Source organism: Nicotiana attenuata, unplaced genomic scaffold (genome assembly GCF_001879085.1).
Source record: "Nicotiana attenuata strain UT unplaced genomic scaffold, NIATTr2, whole genome shotgun sequence".
In the NCBI taxonomy this organism is placed as follows: domain Eukaryota; kingdom Viridiplantae; phylum Streptophyta; class Magnoliopsida; order Solanales; family Solanaceae; genus Nicotiana; species Nicotiana attenuata.
This window is the reverse complement of record NW_017674075.1, coordinates 38,465-64,765: the sequence shown is the minus strand read 5'-3', so window position 1 is coordinate 64,765 and position 26,301 is coordinate 38,465. Positions and strand designations below refer to the sequence as shown.

Genomic DNA, 26,301 nt, shown 5'->3' with positions numbered 1-26,301 from the left:
TTTAAAGATATGACACAATAAAATTTAAGTAACAACCAAAACAAACATCGTATTTAAAGTAATAATACGATATAATACAATAGTAACAACCATCCAAACAAGCAACTTAATATTCACATCTTCCAAATTTTGAATTTACTACGGTAAATAATATACAACCTATTTTGATGAATAAAGTTCCATATAAGATAATTATTGAAGATTTATTCCTATATGATAGAAATTGATTAATTGATGTAGTATTGAACAACCAAATGCCTCGTCATTTTCTCTCTTGTATTTAACGTTTTAATGAAAGGTTTAGTTCTCCCAAAATTTTGGTAAATTAAAATAGAATATTCTCTCCTTGACATCTAAGCTAGTGCTGTCAATACGAGCCAGCCCAGCCCAGCCCAGCCCAGCTCAAGCCTTGTGGGCTTTTAAATATAGCGCGCTCGGACAGGCCGGCCCATCATATAAACGGGCCTTAAAATAGTCAGCCCAACCCAGCCCTAAGAGGCCGCGGGCTAGGGCGGCCCGGCTGACCCTTCAATTTCTTTTTTTAAAAGAAAAAATTTTAAATCCTTAAATATTTTTTCGTGACATAGTCGATTAATCATGTATACAACTTCTATTTGCTTAAAGCGTACAAAAATATTGATATTTGACGAGGAATCTCGTAATTGAAATGCAAATTCTCTATATCTCTTGCTCTTCTTTTTAAAGTTACATGAATATTTTCTTAATACCTTTCTTTCATTTTCCTCAGATTCAGGGATTATTTTAATAAATTTATATGCTAAGGTTTTTTAATGTAGGATTAACATCATTTGTTGATTTCATCATTATAGTCCATAAAATTTTTAAAATTCTTGAGATTTGCTAGTGGTCAATTTTTTTTTGTATATTTAAAACTGATCTTTATCTATACTGAAGAGTAGTTTAAATATTAACAATATATTAAAGTAATCCAAACTGATCATTGGCGACTTAAAGTAATATTTTCTTTTGAGAAAAGATTTTATTGGCTACCTAAGACTTTTCAAGTTCGTTATTAATTAAGCAAAAGAAAAACTAATTTTGTCATATTACATGCATGTCAAAAATCTAAATTCTAGTTGATATGGAAAGGTAAATGAGCATTTAGGGTAGGGGAATAGGGAATATAGTTAATAGTTTTTTTTATTTTTTAATTTTTTTAATATTAAATAGTAATTAATTTAAATTTAATTTATTTTTGGCCCATAAGCCCAGCCCCGATCAAGCCTCAAGGGTCATTGAGCTGACTTGGGTCGGGCTTGTAAGCCTCAATTTTAAATGAGCTCAAAAAATCCTAACCCAACCCTACCCAAGTAGTAGGCTGGATTGGGTTGGATTGGATTGGCCTCACGGGCCAAGCCCATTTTGACGGCGCTAATCTAAGCACAGACTATTAGAATTTGGTCGTTTGGTACTACCATAGGTTAGACAAAATTTTAGTCAACAAAAGATAATTAAGTAGTTTGGTTAAAAAAAAAAAGAAGATAATTAAGTAGTTATAAACAGTTGATAGGGATGGAATTCCAGCTTAATTAAGCTAGCAGAACATTTTTAACATGTAATTATCAATTTATAAGCAAACTTATAAACAATCAAATTGATTATCAAAGCTGAAAGCCAACTTTAGAATTGATAAATAATAAAAAGAAACAATTTGTAATTCTTTTTTTTTTCTTTTAAATGCTAATTAAGGAAACCCCGTTGAAGCCCCAGAAAATGACGAAGCAACATATTCCCTCACTTCTTTAGCAATCACATCCCTCATCACATCCCAAAACCCCGCCGGAAAACTCTCCGTTTTCTTCTCCGGCAACTCATCGCCGCCCATACCCGGCGGTGCTAAGGACAAAGTCGTCATTGGGTCATCAAATTCACTGCAACAATTAGTCGTAACAACATTATTAATAGGAAAATTCCCTCTAATTGGACTTTCATTAGAATTCATATAATCCATGCACGGCCCAGATCCCGATGTTGACCCGTTAATTTTCACATCAGAAAAAACAACTGAGCTCTGTTTTTGCTGCTGCTGAAGTAACTGTTGGTAACGTCTTTTTAGTGTCGAATTCCAGTGATTCTTAACAGCATTATCGGTTCGACCCGGAAGTAATCTTGCAATAGTAGCCCAACGATTTCCATATTTTGCATGAGCAGCCAAAATGGTGTCATCTTCAGTTTGCGAAAATGGCCGGTGTTGCACATTTGGACTTAATTGATTACACCATCGGAGCCGGCAAGATTTACCGGACCTACCCTTTATATATTTACTAATTAAAGACCAATTTCGAGCCCCATATCGCTCAACAAGTTTTGTTAAAATCTTATCCTCTTCAGCACTCCACGGTCCCTTTATTCTCTCGGATTTTTTCCCATCTCTTGGTGTTTTACCAGAAAGTGAAGATTCAGATGAAGATGATTCACATGAAGATGAAGTAGTAGATGTCGAACACCTGTTTAAAAATTCCATTTTGCAAAAATAACCACAACAAGAAAGATAGTTAAGGGAAATTTTGAAAATGGACTTGTTGTGTTTGGGTTGAATACTAATGGTTAGTTTAGTGAATAAGTGGGGTTAGAGTGATGTAAAGGGGGTATATATAGAGGCACAAATGATAATTTTTTTTTTTTTGGGAAATGATAAGAGATAGTTGTATAATTGAGGGTGCATGAACATAAGCCAATGGCTTTTTTCAGACTATTTAGGTGGAATTAGAGATTTTGGACTGTGGTGTAGGGGTTGGTTCTAGGAAACTGCCTTATGTAAAGTTGGTAGGGGTTATAACTTGTAACTAAAAAGGGTGCGTAGATCTGCAACCAGTTGTTAAGCACATACTCAAAAAACATAGGGTATTATTATATTGTAATTTTATGTGATATGAACAGATTTGTCGCGGCTGGTGGTGTTTTGTCGTTATTAGTACGTAGATTGACAAATTTGGATATCCAATTATCTAGGGGGAGGGAGATAATTACTATTCTTATTATTAATATTAGGTCAAGAAAATGAGAGACCTAGTAGATACATTGAATAGAGTGTTACTATTGAAGGTTTTTTAAGTGTTATTATTGCTTCAATTTCACTGCATTTTCTTTTGTCATATAGTCCAGATTCATAAATGAATCCTTGGGATCTTTAAATAGCGATCTTTTGTGTACAACTTCCGTACAACAACAATGGTTACATGGTTCCTACAAGAATCACAAAAAGGATCAATATTACGTCAGTCACAATTTATGCCACCGATAGTATAGCCACATGGTTCTTTGTATAATTTACTTCAACAATAGCTTGTTACTTGAGCAAGAACTTCTCTTCAACATCCCAACTATGGACCTAGCTGAACCGAAGAGCCCCGAAGTCCCACGGATATCATAGAATTACGTTAGGTACCATATGAATAGGCCCGAGAAAACCCCTGTATAGCTTCTTCGATTTCTCGATAAAGAGCAATATGACCAACAGTGGTTCGAATGTATATAAAAAGGATCCTTTCACCTGAAAATAAGTTCGTTTCTTAAATAGTGTTAACGAGGGAAATGCCTTAAAGCAACAATAAAGTTATCTCCGTGTGACTTATAGGTCACAGGTTCAAGCCGTACGTAAAAGCAGCCATTAATCCTAGTTTTACGGTAGGCTGTGTATATTATACTTCTTGAAGTGTGGTGCTTCCCCGAACCCTACGTGAACGTGGAATATTTGGTGCACTAAATTGTCTTTTTTTTTTTTACTGAGCATATCATTTTTAACCAGAATTTACTTTGTACCCTTTACCGACGAATTAACTTTCTCATAACTAGATACAACAATCGCTAGAAGTAGAACAAAACCACACTAAGCAAAGCAAACAGAGGATTAATATTTAGTACTAGCTAGTTTCGCTAACAAAACGTGTCTTTACCTTTTTACTTGGTTTTTCTTTGTACCTCATTTTTTTTAAACTGCAAATAAGGCTGTAACAGTCCAACTCACCAATAATATTGTCCCTTTGTCTCTAGCCCGCACGGCTTTAAAACACATCACTATGGTTCAAAGTTTGTTACTTGTATAAGTTAACAAGATTTAACCCCTAATGACGTATTTTAAATATAGAGCGGATAATATTACTAGCGAGATGATTTGTTACGAAGGCAATAACAACTAAAGTAGTATCAACTATTTGGAGAAGGGGCGAGAAATAAGGTTTTGTTGCAATGAGTAAGGGGATTTGGAAATAAACGTAGAAAACAAGAAGTCGAGAAATTTTTTAGTACCAATCATTCTCGTACTAGCTAGCTAGGTAGGGTTTTAACATAAAACAAGGGGGAGCGTTTAAAACATGAGAGACAGTAAAGCCAGAATTAGCTGTTTAATCATAATTAACAACATCATTATGCTATATTATTATCACTCTAACGCCGTATTCATGTTAAAATTCCTATTATTAGCATTTTTTTTTTTAAATTTAAAACACAGAGAATTGTCAAGTGGGGTTACAACTTTTGACTAACTTTACAGACTTACAGCTAGGAATCCAAATCGAGATCTCTTTTGCCCTATAACCAGCGGCTGTGATCAATCGACGAGTGAAAAAGGTGAGATATGCACTAGTTAATTCAAGCAGCTTGAGGATGACTTCAAGTAGCTCCACGTAGGAATGGACCCCACTAACAGCCTGGACGAATCTCACGTGATTCGAGTCTGCATTCCTTTGACTTTTCAGCTTCGTTTTATCTGGGGAAATATTGGCCTAGGTCCACTCGCTTTATCGGTGCGTGTCCACCACTATCCAAGTCTCAAGCACATTCTCTCTTGGCCGTTTGAATAATGAATGTGTTAAAAAAAAAATTCGAAAAAGTTATCTATCTATACTATATTAAAAGCCCGAAGGCTCTTAGCGAAATATCGTTCGTCTTTTTTATTCTTTGAAAATAGAATTCACATTAGACAAAATAGTCATTTAATTATTTTTCTAAGATTTAGAAATTTAAAACCTATTAAATCTTTGTTTACTAAAGTTTTCCTTGAACTATGTAGGAAATCCTAACATTTAAGATTTCAAAACTAATTAAAATTTTACCTTTTATAGATTCTTTTCTAAAATCGATTAAAATTGTACCTTTTATAAAAAGAATTCAGAAGCTGAAGAAGATTAAATACATGTAGTTCTTGCAATCTCTATTACTGCGTCATGTGTATTACTATTACGTAAAGAGTTGGAACCTTTAGTTGATCAAAATAATAGGGAGATTGGGTAATACTTAATTGCTATGACAAGAACTTAAAAAGACGAAAGAATAAAATTAAAAACATGAAAGATAAGAACTAATTTGATAAAATTAAGTAGCGTGGGAAAAGCGAGACGAACAACCACCGCCAAAGTCCTTAACATGATCAACAGTAATTTCTTTTTTCTTTTGTTAAATTTTATTTTATAACTCATTCGCATATTTGGAATATTATTTAAAAAATTTAAAAAGTTTATTTTATTCATTAAAAATAGATTTCATATTAGATAAATTAAGCTTTTTTTTAAATATTTAGGACCACAAAATAAGGAAGCTTTATTTCAAAAATCATTTCCTTATTTGAATGGTGCAAATTAAATATAATTCAATTATAATAAATTATAGAAAAATTAAAAATAAAATTCAGTTAAAATATCAAGACTTTTGGTCATTATATTTAATCGTTGGGTAGAAAAGCAGTTATTTTGAATAGTTCAAAAGCGTTTGTTTCTTAGTCTCTCTCTTCCTATATTTTTTATGTTAAAGGTGGTTAAAAAATTCTTACTTCCATTTTTTTGTCTTTTTATTTTATTTTATTAGAATAAATGAAATCATTTTGGGATTAAAATATATAGCAATAAACTTAATTAATGCAAAAATATGAAATATACAACATATTAATTAGTTGTATTGTCTATCTAATTATGATTTGACTCTTTTATTTATAAATATGCAGAAACTAATAAATATTCTACTTGAGTTGAAAAATACATCTATAATTAAAAAACAACCATCCTTTGAAGTAGTTGTCTTAATTTACTAAAACCTTATTTCATTAACTCGAGTAATTTTTCCTACACCAGCCAAATATTTCATAATTTTATTTGTATATAGTCTTGATGCATATTTAAAAGAGACTTTTAATATTTCAAATATATTTTTTAAATATGCTATTTTTCCAAAAAAATAAATATATTTTCATTGATATGGGGTACACGCACAACACGCATACTCTAAGACTAATATACATAAAAGTCGGAGGGAATTAATGTATTCGTCTTAAAGGTTGTTGGTAAAATTAAAAGTATTTATAGTTAAAAAATAAAATTAATAAATAAACAAATAAATATTATTCAGTCTAAGCTATAGATATCTCGTTTTTAAAGTTTTTCAAATCCTTTCAAATCGCATCTTTATCAGTCCAGCAGTAATACTTTTAACTTGTCCCTCCAGCATACAACAGTCTATAACGTTGTATAACTCAAACAAACTTTCAACAAGTTGTTGAGTTTAAAGTTCTACCACAAGAAATACCTTCCTTTAACAAAACAATATTTTCTTTTGAAGAGAATAAGTTAGACTTAGATTTTCTCCTTCTCTTAACTCTCTTTTTCAGTATACCAATTTTATTTTTTTCATAGACACTACAATACTTTTTCTGTACCACAACGCAAGGAAGAAACATCATTATTTATAAGTATAAAATTTCTTTCATATTAGAATAAATAATAAAATATCGAGGTAATTTCTTTTTGAGAAAAAAGAGGTTACTGGACAAGCGAAAGAGATGCCGAAAGAGCAGATGCTTTTATTTGAAATAAAAGCATTAGCCGAGCCACCTAGCTCAAGGCTAACCCCTCCACACTCAGGACCAGGAACCTCGCGGTGCTTACACCTCTTGCCTATCGAAGTTCTGTTCAAAAACCTCGTCCGTGAACTTGTATAGAGAAGGATTTCCCGCGGCGCAGCAGTTCTTCCATACCAACTTAGCTGCCCGGCGCTGCTATTGGCATAACAACCGATACACTTCATTCACTTGCTCATGAACTCGCAGCTTCTCCAGAAGCGACGAGAGGGGGCTGGGGAAGGCCGACGACTACATGAGGGAGCTATAGAATCAGCATCTTACTTTTTAACGGCAAGCTCAACAACAAGAAGTTTTCCTCTGCTGGAAAGTAGTCCTTCACGGTTTCGTTCTTCAAGGAGACCCATGTGCATTTCCTATGTTCTGCGCTCGCTACGCCCTTGTGCCTTTAGTTGAAGTATAGGTCGTCGATCTATCTTGATGGGATATTTCTAGTAGGTAGCGAGAAGACTAGTAGTATCGACAAGAGGCTACATCAATAGCTGAAACTTTTTTTCGGATAGGGGAGGGTCCCACTCCAGTATCCGCTTTGATTCATCCAGTTACTATGCGAACGGGCATTCAAGCATGGACTCAATTTGTCTGGGATAATTGTAGAGTATGGTTGATGGTTATAAATTTAATCCTTAGTGGGTAATTAGTGATAGATGATAATATTAGTAGTTTAATGAATTACACCAAAAATAATGATCTCTTTCTTGTCAATTTGCAGTCATTACCTCACAAGAAATAATGCATTTTAACATTAAAATGCACATAACACCAACAAAGGCTTTACATATTGGAATTCCCAAGAAAATATTCACAAAAAACGGACAGAAAAAATACAGTACTCTAGCAATTAATGTTTTCTTACAAAGACAAATTCTCTAAAATTGTCTTAGAAACTGAACCAAATTTAGAAGCTTACTGTATTGCTTTTTTTTATTCAAATTTAAACTTCTTATTATCACTTTTAACATCATCTTGCTAAATTCATAACTGCTCAGGTTGACAGGCACTCCTTTGTGACATTTAGATCATTAATGAAATATGTATACAGGTGCCGAGCTAGAATATGAGTTACGAGTTCAACTGAATTCAATTATATTGATTAAAACTAAAATCTTGAACACATAAACTTCATATTCTTCACCTCTGTGTGTATAAGTTCTCACTATTATGGATTATTATTTTTAGAGCCGTTGTATTGCACGCTCTAGGAGATTGATGGAATGGGAGATGCACGCTTGCATATCTGAATGAACCGAAAGAAGTGAGTGGGTAGAGCCGCCCACGTGTCAGAAAATGAGCGGGGGACTCGATAATAGCGCGGCATTTTGGTTGATTGATTTGTATTGTAGAAAAGGAAAGAAGCAGTTGGGCAGTTGGTATATAAAGTAATACTATTACTACAGCTGGCCCTCACCGTCCTGTTGTTTACTTCTCCTACATCACGAAACAGCCTTCCCCTTTCACCCATAAATAAATCCTCTTCCTTTTGTCGTCTCATTTTAACAATTTTTATTAGTCACTTCAATTTTTAATATTGTATTTCCTTGCTTGGAATGGGAGTCCCGAAGCAATGGTTAAATTACTTCCGTGTGATCTATAGACAATGGATTCGAATCTTGAAATGATAGGCTGCCTACTTCACACTTCCATGGTATGTGATCTGATGGTAGACTAGAAATTCATGTTTTAGTCATAGAGTACATTCTAATCATTGCATTTCCTATGGAAGATTGGAATAGCATTGGAGACTCAAAGCACAAGGTTTCATCATTCTTTCCTGAACTCAACACCCGAGTTTGGATTGAATTCATGTTTTCTTATTATTCAACTTTATTTGTGATGAATTTCTCCATGAATACGGAGTAGTTTACCTTAGGGTTTGACAGATTGATATTTTGATTGCTATTTGTGGATGTTAACTCTAGTTCTTTGCTTGAATTTGTTTATGGAGCTTTGAATTGTTGCAACTTTGTTCACCGGTTTACTTAATCGAAAGAGGAATATTGTGGTGATAAGCTTGCATTATTTTGTTTCGTTTAATTCGGTGATTCTCTAAGTAATCGAAAGATTTGTTCAATTATTGATTAAATCAAGTTAGGAGAATATTCGAGAGACATTTTCGTGAAGACTAATCCATTATGATCACCCCGGGGTATGCGCATGCTTGCATATTTTTACAGAGCTTATATTAGTTCACCTCGTAGAGTTAATAATTAATCGAGAGAGGAGTCTTGACTACACGTTTGAACTAATTATCGAGTGAATTCCTGAGAATCATTAGAACATTAAAGTGAATTGAACTAGAGTTGGGTCTCGAATAGCTATCTTGCACCTATCCTGTCACGACCCTTATTTCTCCTATTGATATTCAGTGTTTCTCAACTCTTGTCTTTCTGTGATCAATTGTTAATTATTTTAGTTTTCAGAGTTAATTTTAGTCATAAGCCATCCCAACTAAAGTACTAATCATCCTGAATAGCGTTAAACCAGAAATTACTAGAGCATTATTTAAATCCAATCCCTATGGAGATGATAATTAAACTATACTATCTTTGACTAACGAGTATCAATTTCGTGTTGTGTTTTGTGACCGTCAAATTCTGGCGCTGTAGCTAGGGATTGGCAATCAATAGTGTTCAAATTAGTTTTTGGTGCTAATTTAGGAACCTATTTTATTTTATTTTTCACGATTTTTCTCTTCCGTGTGCAGCCAACAAGTTAAGCTCTTTGGTGTATGACTCGATCTTCTTCTAACGAAATGATTCCATATGATCCAGAGGTGGAAAAGCGTCCGCGACAGTTGAGGAAAGAGAAAGAACTCACCGGGAAATTCTTGGGCAATCTTCAACCCAAGAGAACATGGCTAAGAACGGTGAGGAGATAGTTGATTTGGATGCACGAGAAGTAGCCCAACAGGAAGCAGCCACAAGGGCAGCTGCTGAAGCAGCTCTTAGAGCTGATGAAATGGTTGATGGGAATGGAGGACGAAGATTTAACCTGAACCGACCTCTGGTTGAAGATGGATTTGACAATAATATGCCCAGGCATGGACGATCACTGGGAGACTACGCCAGGCCAGTCTACAATCAAAGAGTATCTAGTGTGCGACCCGCTCCGATCGCAACCAATAATTTTGAGATCAAGCAAGGGCTATTCAGACCATTCAGAACAATTTTGTCTTCTGTGGGAAACCCAATGAAGATCCAATTACTCATTCGATGGATTTTGATGAGATTATGAATACCTTCCGGCACAACGGAGTATTGAAAGATGCTACCTACATAAGGACATTCCCTTTTTTACTGAGGAAAGATGCTAAGCACTTGTTGCGAAGTTTGCCGACTGGGTCAATTCAAACTTGGGAAGACATGACAAGGAAGTTCCTTGAAAAATATTTTTCAGCTGCAAAAACAGGGAAAATTCGAAGAGAGATCCACAACTACGAACAGAAAGAGACAAAAGCGGTGTTTGAAGCATAGAAAAGATTTAAGGAGATTGTAAGAAGATGTCAGCATCATGGAGTAGGCTTGTGGATGCAACTCCAAAAAATCTAGGAAGGACTGACACCCTCTGGCAGGAGGACGCTAAATAACGCAATCGGAAGTCCTCTTATGAAGAAAAATCCTAAGGAGATTGTTGCAATTCTAGATGAATTATCTAAAGACGCAAATTAATGGCTTGCAGTGATAACCATAGAAGAAAATTAGGTGGGGTGCACCAGGTAGACTCTAACACATTAGTGCAAGCCCAGCTAGACACCATGGCCAGAGAGATAAGAAAGTTAACATTGGCCAAGGAACAGAGTGAGCCGCAAGCCGCATGTAACTTTTATGGAATGGGACACCCTACACATGTGTTTCAAGCTTCAGCCGAAGTAGTAAATGTTGTGGGGAGCGTTGATAGAGGCAACTACCAAAGTGAAAATAATTTTAACTCTACGGGACAGAGGCACCCAGATTTTTCTTGGAGTTCACCAGGTAGTAGTGCAAACTTATAGCAGCAGAATAACTCCAGACTCTAGGGATAGGGAGCTCCAAGTTTTCAAAATCAGCAGAGGCAATAATATCATCCTCCACTGTTTAATCAGTCTAGCATGGAAGATTTGGTGAAGACCTTTATTTTTCAGATATAAGAGAGCCTTGATACCCATGGAGCAGTTATCAAAGAACTAGGAACGACCTTTTGAAATTTGGAAAGAGAGGTGGGGTAACTAGCTAATCTATTATCTGAGAGGGTTTCAAGAACTCTCCATGCGGACACCGAAAAGAATTCAAAGGAAACAATAAATGCAATGTCTTTGAGGAATGACAAAGTATTGCAAGATTCGTTGGTAGCAGACAACAATGAGTTGATGTAAAATCAAGTTAGGAATGAAGTGAGGGCAGAGCAAGAGGATGATCTGAAGAAAAATAAATAAATATGAAGTTCCAACAAGGAATAAGAAAGACAAACAAAGAATTAATGATGAGATCGAAGAGAGTAAATATATGTCGGCTCTACCTTTCCTCAGAAGCAGAGAAAAGAGAAGCTGGACAAACAATATGGGCATTTTGTAAAAGTGTTCAAGCAAGTGCATGTGAATATACCTTTCGCAGAGGTGCTATCACAAATGTCATCTTATGCTAAATTTTTGAAAGATATGTTGTCCAAAATGCGAAAAGTTGAAGAGACATCGGTTGTCAAGCTCACAGAGCATTCTAGTACCATTCTGCAAAACAAACTCCCTCAAAAAGTGTGGAGATCCACAGAGTTTTACTATACCTTACTCTTTAGAAAGTACTAAATTTAAAAAATCTTTGTGTGATTCAGGTGCTTCTATTAATCTTATGCCTTTGTCTATTTTTAGAAAATTAGAGGGAGAGATTGAAGAAATCAGGTCGATACCTGTGTCCTTGAAGCTGGCGGATCAAACCACAATCATACCTGAAGGATAGTGGAAGATGTGCTAGTTCGAGTGGACAAGTTTGTGTTCCCTGTGAACTTCATTGTGGTGAACATGGAGGAGAACATGGAGGTCCCTCTGATTTTTGGAAGACCCTTCTTGGCTACGGGTGGAGAAATTCTGGATATTCAGGAAAGGTAGATCATGCTCAGAGTGGGGGAAGAAAGGCTGATCTTCAATATGGAAGGAGAAAGGGGGGGCCCTAAAGGAGCAACTTGGACAGAGTAAAACTGATAAGTGTGGGGTGCACCCAAACAAGGCCGAAAAAAGCTCTCAGCATGGATGTGTGCACTAGGTCTGGTGTGCAAAGGAGATCCTTACTTCGATTTAGACCCCGACTAGATGAATCAAGGAAGTTTCCTTTACCTCTTGCTTTTTATATGTGTTTCATGGGAACATGCCACAATTTAAAGTGTGGGGTGGGGGATGTAAATATGTATATATGTGTTTGTTTTCGTTCTTTTGATTAAGGAAAAATAATTGACTTTTCCCGATGATGGATTTCCTCGGCTGTCTTCTTGAGGGACTTAAGTCGAAGAAAAAATTTTGAGTCGTTTATTTTTGTTTTGTTTTCTTAGGTAGTGTAACAAATTCCCCTTGGTTTTTCTTTGTGTCGCGATTCTTTTCCAAGAGGTTTTGTTTGAACCGGGTGTAGTTAGTTTTTTTTAGGATTAGTGAAGTCTTGTGCCATGTATTAAATGGAGCTGACTTTTCTTGACTTTGTTGTGCCTTGAGAGTGGTGAATACCTTAGTTGTGACGCTTAGGCTCAATTCTGGACTCATGTATAAGTGCAATAAATTGGTTGAGCAATGGTTAAGTTATCTCCGTGTGATCTATAGACAACGGGTTCGAATCGTGGAATGATAGGCTGCCTACTTCACACTTCCTTGGGATGCGATCCTTTCCCCGACCGTGCATGAACACCGAATATTTTATGCACCGGCGACCCTTTTTATTTCCTTGCTTGATTACCTTGGTTTTTTTTATAACTGTGGAGCATGGTGTTGGTTTTTTAATAATTGAGGGGCATGATATCGGGTCAACTTACATGTATTTCGATTTATATGATATTTGTTATTTCTCATCTATATAGGTATCAGATAATTCGATTCATCAAAGGTTAACTACTAGTAATTTTTGCCTCGATTGAAATTATTTGATTTCCTTGTAAGAAGGAATTAAATAATTAAGTAACAACCACAACGATTTTGAAGATGAAATTTGTGTTGTTCAAGGAATATCCTTCTAGGTTTTTCGTTTTTTGTAATTTATGAAATCCACATGTCAGTAGCTCAAGATAGAAGACTAGAACATCAATGGCATGCATGATTATTTGTTAAATTTTTTATTCCCAAACTGTTGGGATGGTATTTGCTTATTATCAATTTTAGTGGTAAGTAGTGTTTACAACATTTTTCTAGTGAAATGGACATAATCATATACTAATACTCTATTATAATGATCATCCATAGAATTACACTTTTTGGTGAAAATCTAATCGTAAGAAGTATAAGAAAAGCTGAATACATAATGTATGAAGAATAATAAGTTGAGCAGTAAGATGTTGGTGGTGTATCTAGAAAATATATCTTTGAGAAATTCACTATTAATGCAACTACTAATAAGTGTTATTGACAACTACGCAAACAAAAGACAGCTTCAATATAATGTGAAAGAACCTTGATTAGAACTCAATTAATACAGTAGCATTTTTCTAGATTCACGCCAAACTCTGATTTCGAAGTTTATATCTGATCAAAGTTCAAATTATGTTGACTATGAAACTGTTTTCACTATAAACAAATCTTGACTATGGCAGAATAGTACGTTGTGCCGTCTCGCGACCCCCCACACTAATCAAAAGCATAACATTTAGAATAGTAATCTTTTATTTTAGTTACCTTGAAATGGTTCTCAGTTTTATCTAATGTCATCGTTGAGCCTATAAATACATAAAAACAAGATGTTATTCTTTTAGGCTTTAGCCTGCTTTTATGCAAACAAACTTCTTGTTACACTTTTAGCCTAAATATACAGTAACTTTAATGAGAGCACTCCAATTCCGAGGAATGAGAGCCAAGTAACTGATTACGCAGAACGAGCACTCCAATTCTGAGGAATGAGAGCAATACGGTTAGAGATCAAGGGGAAGCTTCAATGGAACAGTGGTCGCCATTGTCAACCACAAAGGAAGGTATGAAAACTCCACTAGATAAGGACAATCATAGTGGTAAAGCAGTTGGTGATGGTCCGATGATACATGCAAGCCCTAATGTAAGCAAAAATGTGACAATTGGTAAGAGTTCTGTACCAATTACTGGCGAACTGGGGGAAAAAGGGGCTACACCAGAGATAACTCAACCTCAAGTGAATTTGCCTCCTGTGGAGGCTGATAAAGGGCAAAAACAGTAGGCAAATCTTTTCGTGGGATCGAATTTTACAGCAAAAGGTATGGATCTGAGTTTTATTTCACCAAATATTAAAAATGGTGAGGTGATTGTGGACCTATGCAAGGAAGAAATTGAGAAGGAGACTCAGAAATGGAAGCAAGCGTTAATCCTGTATGTTGTTGGAGGAAGTCCAACAATAGGTGCCATGGAAAGGTACATTGCTTCAGTATGGAACTTTGTAGCAAAGCCTAAGGTGAATTTTCACAATGATGGATATTTTGTGGTTCGTTTCAATTCTACTGAAGATAGGGATGATGTAATATATTCAGGACCTCACATGCTGAATAACAAGCCTATCATTGTCAAATTGTGGTCTGCCGATTTTGATTTCAATAAAGAGGTGCTTCAAACTATACCAGTGTGAGTCAAATATCCTAATTTGCCTTTGAATTGCTGGGGAAATAGGTCACTAAGTAGGATCAGTAGTGGTTTGGGAATTCCTCTATATGCTGATGCTTGTACTACTCAAGTTGATAGGATCTCCTATGCAAGAGTGTTGATAGAAATGGATGTTACTAAAGAGCTGCCTAGGTCCATCAAGGTGACTGATCCAAATGGGAGGGAGTTTGCTCAAGAAATAGCATATGATTGGGCCCCTAAGTTCTGTACTAAATGTATGCAAGTTGGCCACAAATGCAGAGTAGATGAACATCTAGGACCAAAACTGAAGGCAAAGAATGCAAAGCAAAAACAAGAATGGCAACCTAAACCTGTACCTAAAGTGCAGGAAACAGCTGCCAAGGAGCAATCAAAGATGATAAAGCCTAGTATTGAAGGAAATGCTAGCACTAGTACATTGGTTGCTAGTGCTGGTACAGGAGCACTGAAAGGAATAAGGAACAAGTGTGGCAAACTGTTATAGGAAAATCAGCAGCTAGAAGCAGAGAGAGACAACCATGTGCTTAATGGTTTTAACCTTCTCACAGAGTCTAAACTGCAGCTAGCAATGCCAAGACAAATGGAGGAAGGGACAAGTAGATAGCAAGGTAATAGTAGGCAGGAAGGGACTATGCAACCCCTTTTCATACCTGTATGAAGCTAGTAACTTGAAATATAAGGGGTTTAAATAAAGCCCCTAGACAAAAAGAGGTGAAGTGGTTCATTCGTAGTAATAAAGTTCATATGATTGCATTACTAGAACATAAAATAAAAGAACAGAATGCTATGCAAGTTATAAGGAAAATTACACCTGGATGGGCATGCTTAGACAACTATGAATATAGTAGTAGAGGAAGAATATGGTTGCTATGGGATTCAAATGAAATAGACTGTATAGAATTGTGTAGAACTTCTCAACTTATACACGCTGCAGTTTATGTTGGGAGATTGGATATGAGGTTCACTTTTACAGCTGTATATGGACTGCACGGTTTGGAAGATAGAAGAAGCATGTGGAGTGAACTGATAAGATTACACTCTATACAGCAAGGGCCATGGTTGATAATGGGGGTTTATAATGCCATTAGATCACGGGAAGATAGACCAGTTGGCAATCCGGTGCAAGAACTGGAGATCAGAGACTTTAATGAGTTTATCGACAGCACTGGATTGACAGAAATGAAAGCTAGTGGAAGGAGTTTTACACGGACAAATGGACACACTTATAGCAAGATTGATAGAGCTTTGATTAACGCTGAATGGATGCTAGCCATGCCACACTTAGAGGTATAGATTATGGATCCACATTGTTCTGACCATTCCCCATTGAGTATAGCATTGGACGAGGATGAAGACTATAGCGCTAAACCATTCAAATTTCTAAATCACGTAGCTGAGCATGATGAGTTTATAAAGATACTAAGTGAAGCATGGGAGAGGCCATAGGAACAAAACAATATGAGGAATGTCTGGCAGAAACTAAAAAGAGTGAAGCAGGCTATGAAGGTTTTAAACAATAATAAATATAATTCTATTGGTGATCGGATCAAGGTATGCAGGCAAAGACTAATTGCTTTACAAGAACAAATGAAGGATCCCGGTCAATCTGAGGCCCTAGTAGCTGATGAAAAAGAAATGCAAGTACAGTTGGAGAAATGGTTAGGGGTGGAGGAAAGTATTATGAAGAAGAAGTCAAGAGTAAAATGGTTAAAGCTAGGTGATGCCAATACAACATATTTCTTTGCAAGTATGAAAAACAGATGCAGCCAGAAGAAAATCAGAAGACTAGTAAAGTATAATGGGGATACAATGCAAACAAGGCAGGGAATTGAGGAGGAAGTGACAGGGTTCTACCAACAACTATTAAGTTCCTCAGCAAATGTGTTACCTGCTATTAATCCAGCTGTCATGAGAGATGGTCCTATGGTGAACAGAGTGCAACAAATGCAACTGATAACAGAGGTATCAAAGGAGGAGATATATCATGCTCTAAAGGCATAAGTGATAACAAAGCCTCTGGATGTGATGGTTTTAATGCTTTATTCTTCAAGAAAGCTTGGCCTGCAATAGGAGACACAATTACAGATGCAGTAATGGAGTTCTTCTCAAGTTCAACTATGTACCAGCCTATAAATTGTACAACAGTAACATTTGTACCTAAGGTGAAAAATCCTTCTAAAATTACTAAGTACAGGCCAATATCATGTTGCACACTACTATACAAACTTATATCTCAGGTCATAACTAATAGATTACAAGGAGTGATGGATGGGTTGGTGGATAAAAGTCAGTCAGCTTTTGTTCCTAGGAGACTGATAAATGACAACATAATATTTAGTCATGAGTTAGTTAAAGGGTATGGCTTGAAAGGTATTTCTCTTAGATGCATGATGAAAATGGATATGAAGAAGGCTTATGACTTAGTTGAATGGGGCTATTTAGAGCAGGTGTTGACATATTTGTAGTTGCTAGGGAAATTTGTGCAATGGATTATGAGATGTGTAACAACAGTCTCATATTCCATCATCATTAATGGGCAGCCTACTAAGCCATTCCAAGCTAAGAAAGGATTGAGACAGGGAGATCCCCTATATCCTTATCTATTTGTATTGTGCTATGGAGTATCTGACAAGATTACTGAAGACACTCAAGAGGGACCCTAACTTCAATTACCATCCTAAATGTGGCAAAATGAACATAGTGCAACTGAGCTTTGCTGATGACTTATTGTTGTTCTGTCGAGGGGATGTTATATCTGTCCAGCTACTGTATAAGTGTTTCAGAGTTTTTCAAAGGCATCAGGGCTAGTGGCAAATGCTGATAAAAGCTCCATATTTTTTGGTGGAGTGCATAATGACAAGCAACAGGAGATTTTACAAGTTCTAGATTTTGTCAAAGGAACATTACCAGTTAGATACTTGGGAGTGCCTCTCAGCTCTAAGAGATTATCATTGATTCAGTGTCAGCCTCTACTTGAAAAGATGCTAGGGAGAATTCGATCTTGGACATCAAAGCTCATGTCCTATGCAGGAAGAGTTCAGTTAATTAAGAGTGTGCTATTCTCTATTCAAGTGTTCTGGTCTCAGGTGTTTTTGTTGCCAAAAAAACTGATTCAGCTTATTGAAAGAATGTGTCAAACATTTCTATGGACTGGGGGTGTGGAAGTATCAAAGAAAGCTTTATTGTCATGGGAAAGTTTGTGTAAGCCTAAAGCAGCAGGTGGCTTAAATTTTCTTGATGTAGAGGCCTGGAATAAGGCAGCTATATGCAAACTCCTATAGAATCTATGCAAGTAAAAAGATAAGATGTGGGTGCAATGGATACATGTGTAGTACAAGAAACAGAATTCACTGTGGACAATTCAGCCAAAGCAAGCTTCATGGATGGTACAGAAGATCCTGAAAGCCAAAAAATACTTTGAGGAAGCTGGCTATACAGAGGAGGATGTAGAGGGAATAAGAAGTTTCTCCATTAAGACTATGTATGTGAAGATTCAAGGTGAATTTGCTAGAGTGTCATGGAGAAAACTGGTGTTTAACAATGCTGGGTTGCCAAAGTGGATCTTTCCAGTATTCCTATCGGCACATCGAAGGCTACTGACTAAAGACAGATTGAGGGGATGGGGCTATGTGGAAGATGCAACCTGTTCATTATGTAATACTGAGGAGGAAACCATTGATCACTTGTTCTTTAGCTGTCCTTATTCTTCAAGAGTATGGATAGCAATGCTGCAATGGCAAGGGATTCATAGGCAAGCAATGACATGGGCTAATGAGATTGAGTGGGCAGAAAGATACTATGGGGGGGGGGGGGGGGGGAGACCACAACAATTGAACTGTATAAACTAATTCTGGCAGGTAGTCTGTACCATGTATGGCAAGAGAGGAATGGCAGAATTTTCAAAGGAGAACAGCGATCAGTAGCAGTATTAAGCAAAGTAATAATACAAGATGTGCATGGTCGATGAGCTAATCAACAACGACTACAACGAAGATTGATGGAACTTAACTACTATCCTAATGTATAGTTAGATGTCATTCCTAGTAGTATAGTAGTTAGAACTGAGGATAGTGAATTGAATGGCTAAATCTGGAGCTTATGTCCAGATTAAGCTTGACACAACTTATAAATATTACTGGTGAATGAAAGTTTTAATTACCAAAAAAAAAACAACTTTAGTACAGACACAAAAACTTGTTTTGGTTGCTTCTCATATGAGTTTTAAATTGCTGATCTATTAGTAATTTATAACTTGAAGAGGTTGATGAAATTATGGTGATACGCCACTATTTGTGAAATATTATTGGACGAAAAGATATATCATACAACAATATTTTCTACATTATGTTGTCTCTTATCAGAAAAATCTTTTAATAGGATTGGGGAGGTGAATTGATATAAAGAGGAGAAAGAAAACTTGACCCAAAGTGTTCCCTTCCAACCAAACTGCCGCGCTCAGTTATTTCGGCCATATCCGACCATTATTTGTTGCTCTAATTTACACTATTTGTTTGTTAGCATTATTACAACTGCACACTTTCCGCGTGAGAGATGGGAAGAGTACACTCTCTTGTCCTTTCACTTCTTTCTTTCTTCATAGTCAACACAATTGGTTATGGTGGTTACCTTTCTTTTTCTACTTTTACATCATTAGAAAATTTTATTTCCACTCTATATATTAGGCTCTCGTTTAGGCATAGATTTTGGTAATTTTTGTCAAAAAAATCTTGAAAACATTGTTTGTTTTGGAATTTGATCCGTTCCTGAAAATTTTTAGAATAAAAAGTTTAAAATACTTGTTTGGGCCAGTTTTTGCGTGAAATTTTTTTTCCGCTCACATTCATCATACCTCTCGATATTAATTTTTCATCACTACAAAATTTTATTTCCACTCTAAATAATAAGCTCCTGTCTAGACATAGATTATGGCTATTTTTGTTTTCAAAAAACTAGTTTAATTTTGACCAGTTTTTGTGTGGAATTTTTCTCCAATCACAAAACTTTAATATTTTTTAAAAGTAAAGTGTATGTCGACTACAACTTCAACAAACTATTTTTCAATACAATTTCAAAAATATTTTTTTTAAGTTTCAACTAAATTCATATCCTAATGCTAGATGGACCATTTTACAGTGAGGTTCTTGTGGCCTACTAAATTATTGGAGTTGGGGCTTTCGTTTCGTCTCTATCGATAATGAGCTGTTAGGAGAAAAATACAGCAGACAATAAGTCATTAGGGTCAATTTTGAAATTGTTTTATTACATTAAGTCTACATTGAACGACCACCGCCATGTCAGTTAAAAGAATGTTCACTTTTATGATTAGCCTCTTTCTTCTCTTTTTGTCACTAAAAACAAGTTACCTAACTGAATAGTAATATTGAGAAACATATTTAACTAACAATATATTTTCGAAAGTTATCAGAAAGTTTCTGCATTAGTGGTTAGGCACTTTATTTGAAACTTCGTATGAATGAGGTAAATTTTCTTGTGTACAAAGTACAAACTTATTGTATGAGAATAAAGGGTATTTTTCATGACAAATGGATAGATAACTATAATTTTTTTCTATTAAAATTATATAATTATGTTTTTCACACATAAATATCATAAAACTTTCACTAACTCATACAAAAATTACAGTGACCGTAAAACACAACTTTCCGATAGTATTTTCTTATTTGATGTTTTTTATTTTTTATTTTCTTATTATGTTTTCTAGCTATTATTCTAATGCATTCTAAACAATGCATTTTTTTGGGGAGAATGGTTCACTTTTAGTATTATTTTAATTTATATATATAGGTATTGTGTCAGCTCGGGTTGGGTCATTTCAGAAAATTGTATTTTTCGATTATTGTAATTTTTGTGTGAATAATGAAAGTTTTATGATTTTTTGTGAGAAAACATAGTTATACGAATATGGAGAAAAAAGTCATAACTATATGACCATTTGTGAAATTCACTCTAATAAACAAGGAACTGACAGTAATTTGCGGATTAAAAAAAATAAAAATAAAACAGTATCACGTTAATGCAGCTAAAACTACTCTCTTAGCTTAGATTATTTTTTGGTATGTGTGTTTGGTTAAATTTTCTTCACCGAGGAAATACTTTTTAATAAGGTAAAAACGTATTTTATTTTATTTTTTGTGTGTGCAGACTGCAGAGTGAGTGCTCGCATATAAATTATTGAATTATTTTGACATGAGAAAAATAGTTAGCTTAGAGACGAAGATGATCGCGAAATTGCTCTAAGTCGCTGATTTGAACCAATATGGTTCTTACAAATACGTAGATCATTTTAATTTTATCTACAGTTACGTAAAGTTATTTCTGTGTATAGTAGCGTAACCACATTTAACCAAGGATGTCAATTGATACTCCTTTGTCGAAAAACTACACTATATTGCTAGATATTTTATTTTATTTTATGTATAGTTACTATATGTTGAATCCCCTCGATATATATATATATATATATATATATATATATATATATATATATATAGTTATATTTTTTATATTTTGACATCTCTTAATAAGCATCTTGGCTCCGCTATTATTCATGTAACCTATAGGTCACGAGTTCGAGTAGTGAAAGCAGCCACAAATACTTGCATTAGATTAGATTATCTACATCATATACCTTAAGGGTGCGACCCTTCCCCGGAACCTGCGTGAATATGAGATACATTGTGCAGGATAAAATAGTAGACAACAGCAAGCTGTGGTAAAGCTATAGATTTGTTGGTGCAAATGGGGCACATACAGCTCATTAATTTGTAGAGAATTATCTTTCGATCACTGCATTCACTGAAGTATCATTATCCAATAGTAGTATATTACTCCATTTGATATTTTACCATTTATGGGAAATGGTTAACTTAGCTTTACTCACAAGACATTTATATTTTGGGGTTCCCTTAATCCTATACCACACTAGTCTTAATACAATGTACTCATTGATACTCTGGGAAAAAAAAATCTTTACACATTTATTCCTCCTTCAATTCCATTTTCTATCAAAATGTCACCTAAATTTGGTACAAATTTGCTACTCGTAGATACGCAAATGGATTAAATACACTTTTTAATGAAATGAGAATCAAACAAGATTTCATACATCTTTGGAATGCCATTGCCAAGAAGTTTCCGGCATGTATTTAGCTTATATTTAAAATTAAAACGAGTTTTTTTTCTCTTAATATTTTCTCTAATATTTATTCATATGAGAGAGAGTACATGCGTTTAAGGAGTTGTTAATTATTTTTAACAATAAAAGATGCTATATTGTTTGTTTGTAACATTTGCCTTCATTAACAGAATATAAGGTAGTTGATTAATTCCTGAAATTATCAAATTCATCAAGTTTGTGGATTTTTCCGCCGATATGGTTTACATTTTAAAATCATGACGGATCAAATTTCAAATTTCTCAGCCATTTTTTTAATTAAATAAAGTGTTTCCAATTAGGATTTTCTGAATCTGTCTGACAAAAGTGGAAAATGCAACCGAAATGTGTTTTTGGTATGAAAAAAAAAGTTATATCAATATTTATTTTTATTTTTGTTTGGAGAAACCATTTATGAGATAGTGATGAAAAGATTTGAACTTATGGAGTCCATTACTTAAATGATCACTCAACTATCCCAAATTATCTGTTAAAGTCATTTTGATGCGGGTATCAAATCCCGCCGCTGAGATGTCCAGCGGATTCCTGGGCCTTGACGAATGGCCGGCCACCTTTTACGTTAGAAGAGCAAAAGGCCCAGGGCATAGCAGGATGAACCAATGTGAATGAGTGTAAGCTTCGTTGCCCGAACACGATTGGTGCTGACCACACTAGGTGCTACCGTGGTAGCAAGAGAAGCCAGGCGGTGACAATTGAGAGGTTGTCACTGAGCATTCCTAGTCACACGGGAAAAGAGGTCAAATGGCAAGGCCATACGCCCGTTTGGCTCCTCGCGGAGTATAGCTCACATCCAAACATTTGATTGGGGAACGGGGCAACGCCCATGAAGCTCCGGCGGAAAGGGAAGGCCTGCTAGGCCGTATGCCCAAGGGTGCAGGATTCTTCGAAAAAGCGCGGGCTGACTCGGAGACCTGGGACCTTGGCTTAGTAATGAATGAAGGGAAGCTCTTCGAGCTTTCTCCGCCAGCGGCTTATGTAGTGGTCGGCCTTATAAAGCTCGCTAAGCCTCTCTTCCCTCTCCCCTTCACTTATTAATTAAGTGGAAAATAGTCGTCGGCATTCTATAAGCGACTTGACCGAGTCTACGAAGCTTTGCTTTTCTTGTAGTCGGCCCGTAATGCCTCCCTTCATTTGCTTGCCTCCTTTCAGCTCAGAATGCCTAATGCCTATTATTTAGTGCTAGAAGCTAACCGCCATAAGCTCACCCTTCGGGTCTCGCTTCCAGCGCAGGAGGCCAAGCATTCTGCCAGACGTCCCGGCCTGGGAGCCCCGTTCGCCTTTGGTACTTCAGTAGATCTTCTAAAATAAAAAGCGCTACTTCAGCCTTAACTACAACTACATTACGCAAGCCCCGCCGATACCTACCTATAGAGTCAAATTTAAATAAAAAAGTACCCGTGACGGCGACTTTCTAGGTTTATGGATTCAGTCAGCTAAACTCCATCAAACTCCTCAATCAATATCAACAAGATGTCGTGACCGCTTAGGCTTGGTTTACTTTGGTTTGAATGTAAACTAAAATAAGCGGCGTTTATTCAAACAAAGGGAACCGAAGGTTTCCTTGTTTAGTAGTACGAAAGTAGTTCTACTATTAAGATGTTTAATATTAATAAGAAATATTCAGTGTTGTAGCTGTAGAACAGAATGCCGTTCGCCTTTACTTTGACTTTCTGAGAAGGACTTAAGTAGCTAAGTTTTCAAAGGTGAACACCCCCTGTCCTTTATAGTATAGTCGTAAAGGGCTTCTCAGAAAAGTCAGGAAGAAGGCATTCGAAAGGCCGACCACTATCTCATAGGCATTCTGGTGGTAAAACCGACGACTACACGGCTCTATACCAAGTCATGAGCGATAGCGAAGCCAAGCCGCCGTCTATAGGCGAAGGGACGAAAGCCCGACGAAGGCCTATGCTACAGTAAGAAAAAAAGTACGTTGAGGTTACGAAGTCACTTAGCCGTATACTATACAAAGGGAAAGGCGTCGGTACGGGGTTACGTCAGCTGTGAATATAGACTAGGCTATAAGGAACGGAGTCAACAACTATGGACCGAGACTACACTAAGGAACAAGGAAGCTTGACTGAGAAAAGAAGTCAAGGAACGAAGCTGCTTCTCTAATAGCCCCGTTGAATAGGAGGGCGAAGGCTTTTTGAAAAAGTCTTTTTTGTCTTGTAAATGCATTTTTTTCTATTTAGAGAGAGGGGGCTTCAAGTTCTTAGGAAGAGCCGTACGAGACAGCTCACGTACGGTTCGGGAGCCGAGCCCCTGCGCAGGGGCTTAGGTCAACACTTATATAATAGCGAGTCATCAATTGGAAGCGGGCAAGATGGTGATGAATTGCGATTGGTCTAAACCTTCGACTAGCGACTTATTGCGACCTGCCCAGAATGCCCATACAGACTAAGACCTTATTCACACAGCGAAGAAAGGCCGAGTGGAAGGGGGCAGTCAGCTGGCTGCTTCTTTGCCATGCGCTTTGCTTCGCTTTATTTTATAGAAGAAAGGGACCAAATGAGAGTGAAAGGCAAGGGCAAGCGATAGAAAGGAGAGTCCCTCGCGCGAACTACTACTACTATAAAATGGTGAGACCATTAGTGAAAGAAGGACCAAGGAGGATCCTATCCTAAAGGAGAAGGAGGAGTAGGAGGAGTCAGTTTTCTTTGAAGATCGAGGAACGTAGTGTCGGACAATTATGCCATTCGGAAGAAGTCTTCTACAGAAGAAAAGCCTGTTACGAGTAAGTGGAGAGGAAAGATCTCCAGGGATTCTTATCTCATTCCATTCCAGTGGCTCAACCAGTAAGCAATGGCAAAAACTCAAAAATCCATGGTTTCCCGGTAGAACCCTATTTCGCCCAAGTTGTTTCGGAACCGGAAAAAAGAAGCGGTTTTTCGCACAGCTTGCTCATAGTGCAGGTCCCACTTGTATATCGTATTTGGCCGAAGAAGCATCGGACAGGTTGGAGTTCTTACCTTCTTGGGACTCCATGGACCAAGATCTGCTTTTATTATATGGTCAATACCGATCTACTTTAGTAGATCATATGGATGTAGAAAAAGCTTCTAATTTGGATGAAATAGAAACATCTCTTTTCCATTTCTATTTACCCAGTTCATATCTTTGTTTCGTGTGTTCCTGGGAGGAATTCGATCTCGGAATACCACCTAAATAACTACGGCCAGAGAGTCAAATAGGTCGGGAAGAAAGAGTCTGAGGTCGGGTCGGACGACATACATCTTGGTTGGTTCCACCACCACTAGAGATTGGACATATATATAATCTTTCTTCTAAAAAAGGGATTCTTATATATATATTTTAAAAATAGCTGCAAGACCAAAACGGGGTGCAAAAAACCGAAAGCCCTTCTTTTATTTAAGTTCCTCCCAGATACATGGCTTACATACCCGGCTCAACATTCTTGGAAAACAATCGAATCGAGGGTTCGGAGGAGAATTGGCCATTCAATCTTGTGAACTAATCGAGACCGAAATTGGAAAAAGAGATACGAACGGAGAGGAATAACCAATCGATGAAAGAACATGAAACCATTCTGTTTCAATAGAGGTACGAGAAACGGTTGGGGGCAATGAAGTAGGTGAAGTGGTTGGATTTTGCAAGCTGTTCCAACCACTGCTGGATGTGATTCCAAGAGCCGAACGAGAATGAATACCACACAGAAGAGTCAAGACCAGGCTCCCTAATGGAATGTTTAACCGATCCATTCCGGATCGACCGAATTGGTACGGAAGTTGTAACATGGGAAAACCACGGAAAACACGACTTATTTGAATAACCCGGTGACCTACCAATTGTAGAAGTAGGATTTTTGGCAAGCAATAAGCACTTAAATAATACAATTCAAGTGTACCATCTTCTTTCTCATTTCGAGGAAAAGGTGCGGAAGGAAAAGGAAACAACGGAGGGATCCGAATCGGACCTAAATGGGAATGACATGAAAAGTCTTTTTCAAAACCTAGCATTAAGGGCGTTACGACGATATACGAGAGGAATAGAGAAAAACTCGTGATTGGTGTGGAGGGGAAGATCTGTTTATGATATAGTTCAAGAAAGAGTCGTCTCATTTCCTTACTTCTTTCTAATTCATTCACTTCAAGACTGGTTCTGAACGCCGCGTAACATCATCTTCAACCAACCTCCACCGTACTTTCGGTGCGACCACTAAAGAATTGCTTATACACTAAACAGCTGCTTATATACGTTTACTAAAAGACTGACTTTCATTCATTATCATTAGTCCAGCGTGAAACTAAGAAAGAGAGATGTGCCTAAGGCGGCATGTAAGCAAACTGTGCACGCTAAGAGAAGAGGAGAGATGTTCGCAATTACTACCACAAGAAAGCCGCCCCCTATCTTCTAAAGGGGCCCGTCACTTTGTTCGTACCTTCTTGGCTTAGGCTTCCAACTGAACAACATGGCCTTGCCGCCCCGCCACTAGCAGAAGCTAAGCGCTTGAAA

At 36.6% G+C, this 26,301-nt stretch overlaps 4 protein-coding genes across 4 annotated transcripts; 3 read left to right on the top strand and 1 right to left on the bottom strand.

The window, feature by feature from the left end:
- Positions 1–1,615: 1,615 nt before the first annotated feature.
- On the bottom strand, positions 1,616–2,665 carry LOC109217945 (transcription factor MYB44-like). The gene has a single exon (XM_019382243.1). It carries the CDS (start codon positions 2,483–2,485, stop codon positions 1,706–1,708), a length of 780 nt encoding a protein of 259 aa, XP_019237788.1. The 5' UTR covers positions 2,486–2,665; the 3' UTR covers positions 1,616–1,705.
- Positions 2,666–14,256: 11,591 nt separating this feature from the next.
- Positions 14,257–15,117, top strand: LOC109217944. Its single transcript, XM_019382242.1, has 2 exons — positions 14,257–14,615; positions 14,661–15,117. Exons 1-2 carry the CDS (start codon positions 14,257–14,259, stop codon positions 15,115–15,117), a joined length of 816 nt encoding a protein of 271 aa, XP_019237787.1.
- A 974-nt stretch (positions 15,118–16,091) lies between these two features.
- Positions 16,092–18,556, top strand: LOC109217943. The gene is made up of 6 exons (XM_019382241.1): positions 16,092–16,595; positions 16,685–16,795; positions 16,871–17,080; positions 17,429–17,890; positions 17,966–18,346; positions 18,491–18,556. Exons 1-6 carry the CDS (start codon positions 16,092–16,094, stop codon positions 18,554–18,556), a joined length of 1,734 nt encoding a protein of 577 aa, XP_019237786.1.
- A 5,580-nt stretch (positions 18,557–24,136) lies between these two features.
- On the top strand, positions 24,137–25,061 carry LOC109217947 (uncharacterized mitochondrial protein ymf1-like). Its single transcript, XM_019382245.1, has one exon. The coding sequence runs from the start codon at positions 24,518–24,520 to the stop codon at positions 24,995–24,997; it is 480 nt and encodes a 159-aa protein (XP_019237790.1). The 5' UTR covers positions 24,137–24,517; the 3' UTR covers positions 24,998–25,061.
- The last annotated feature ends 1,240 nt before the right edge of the window (positions 25,062–26,301 follow it).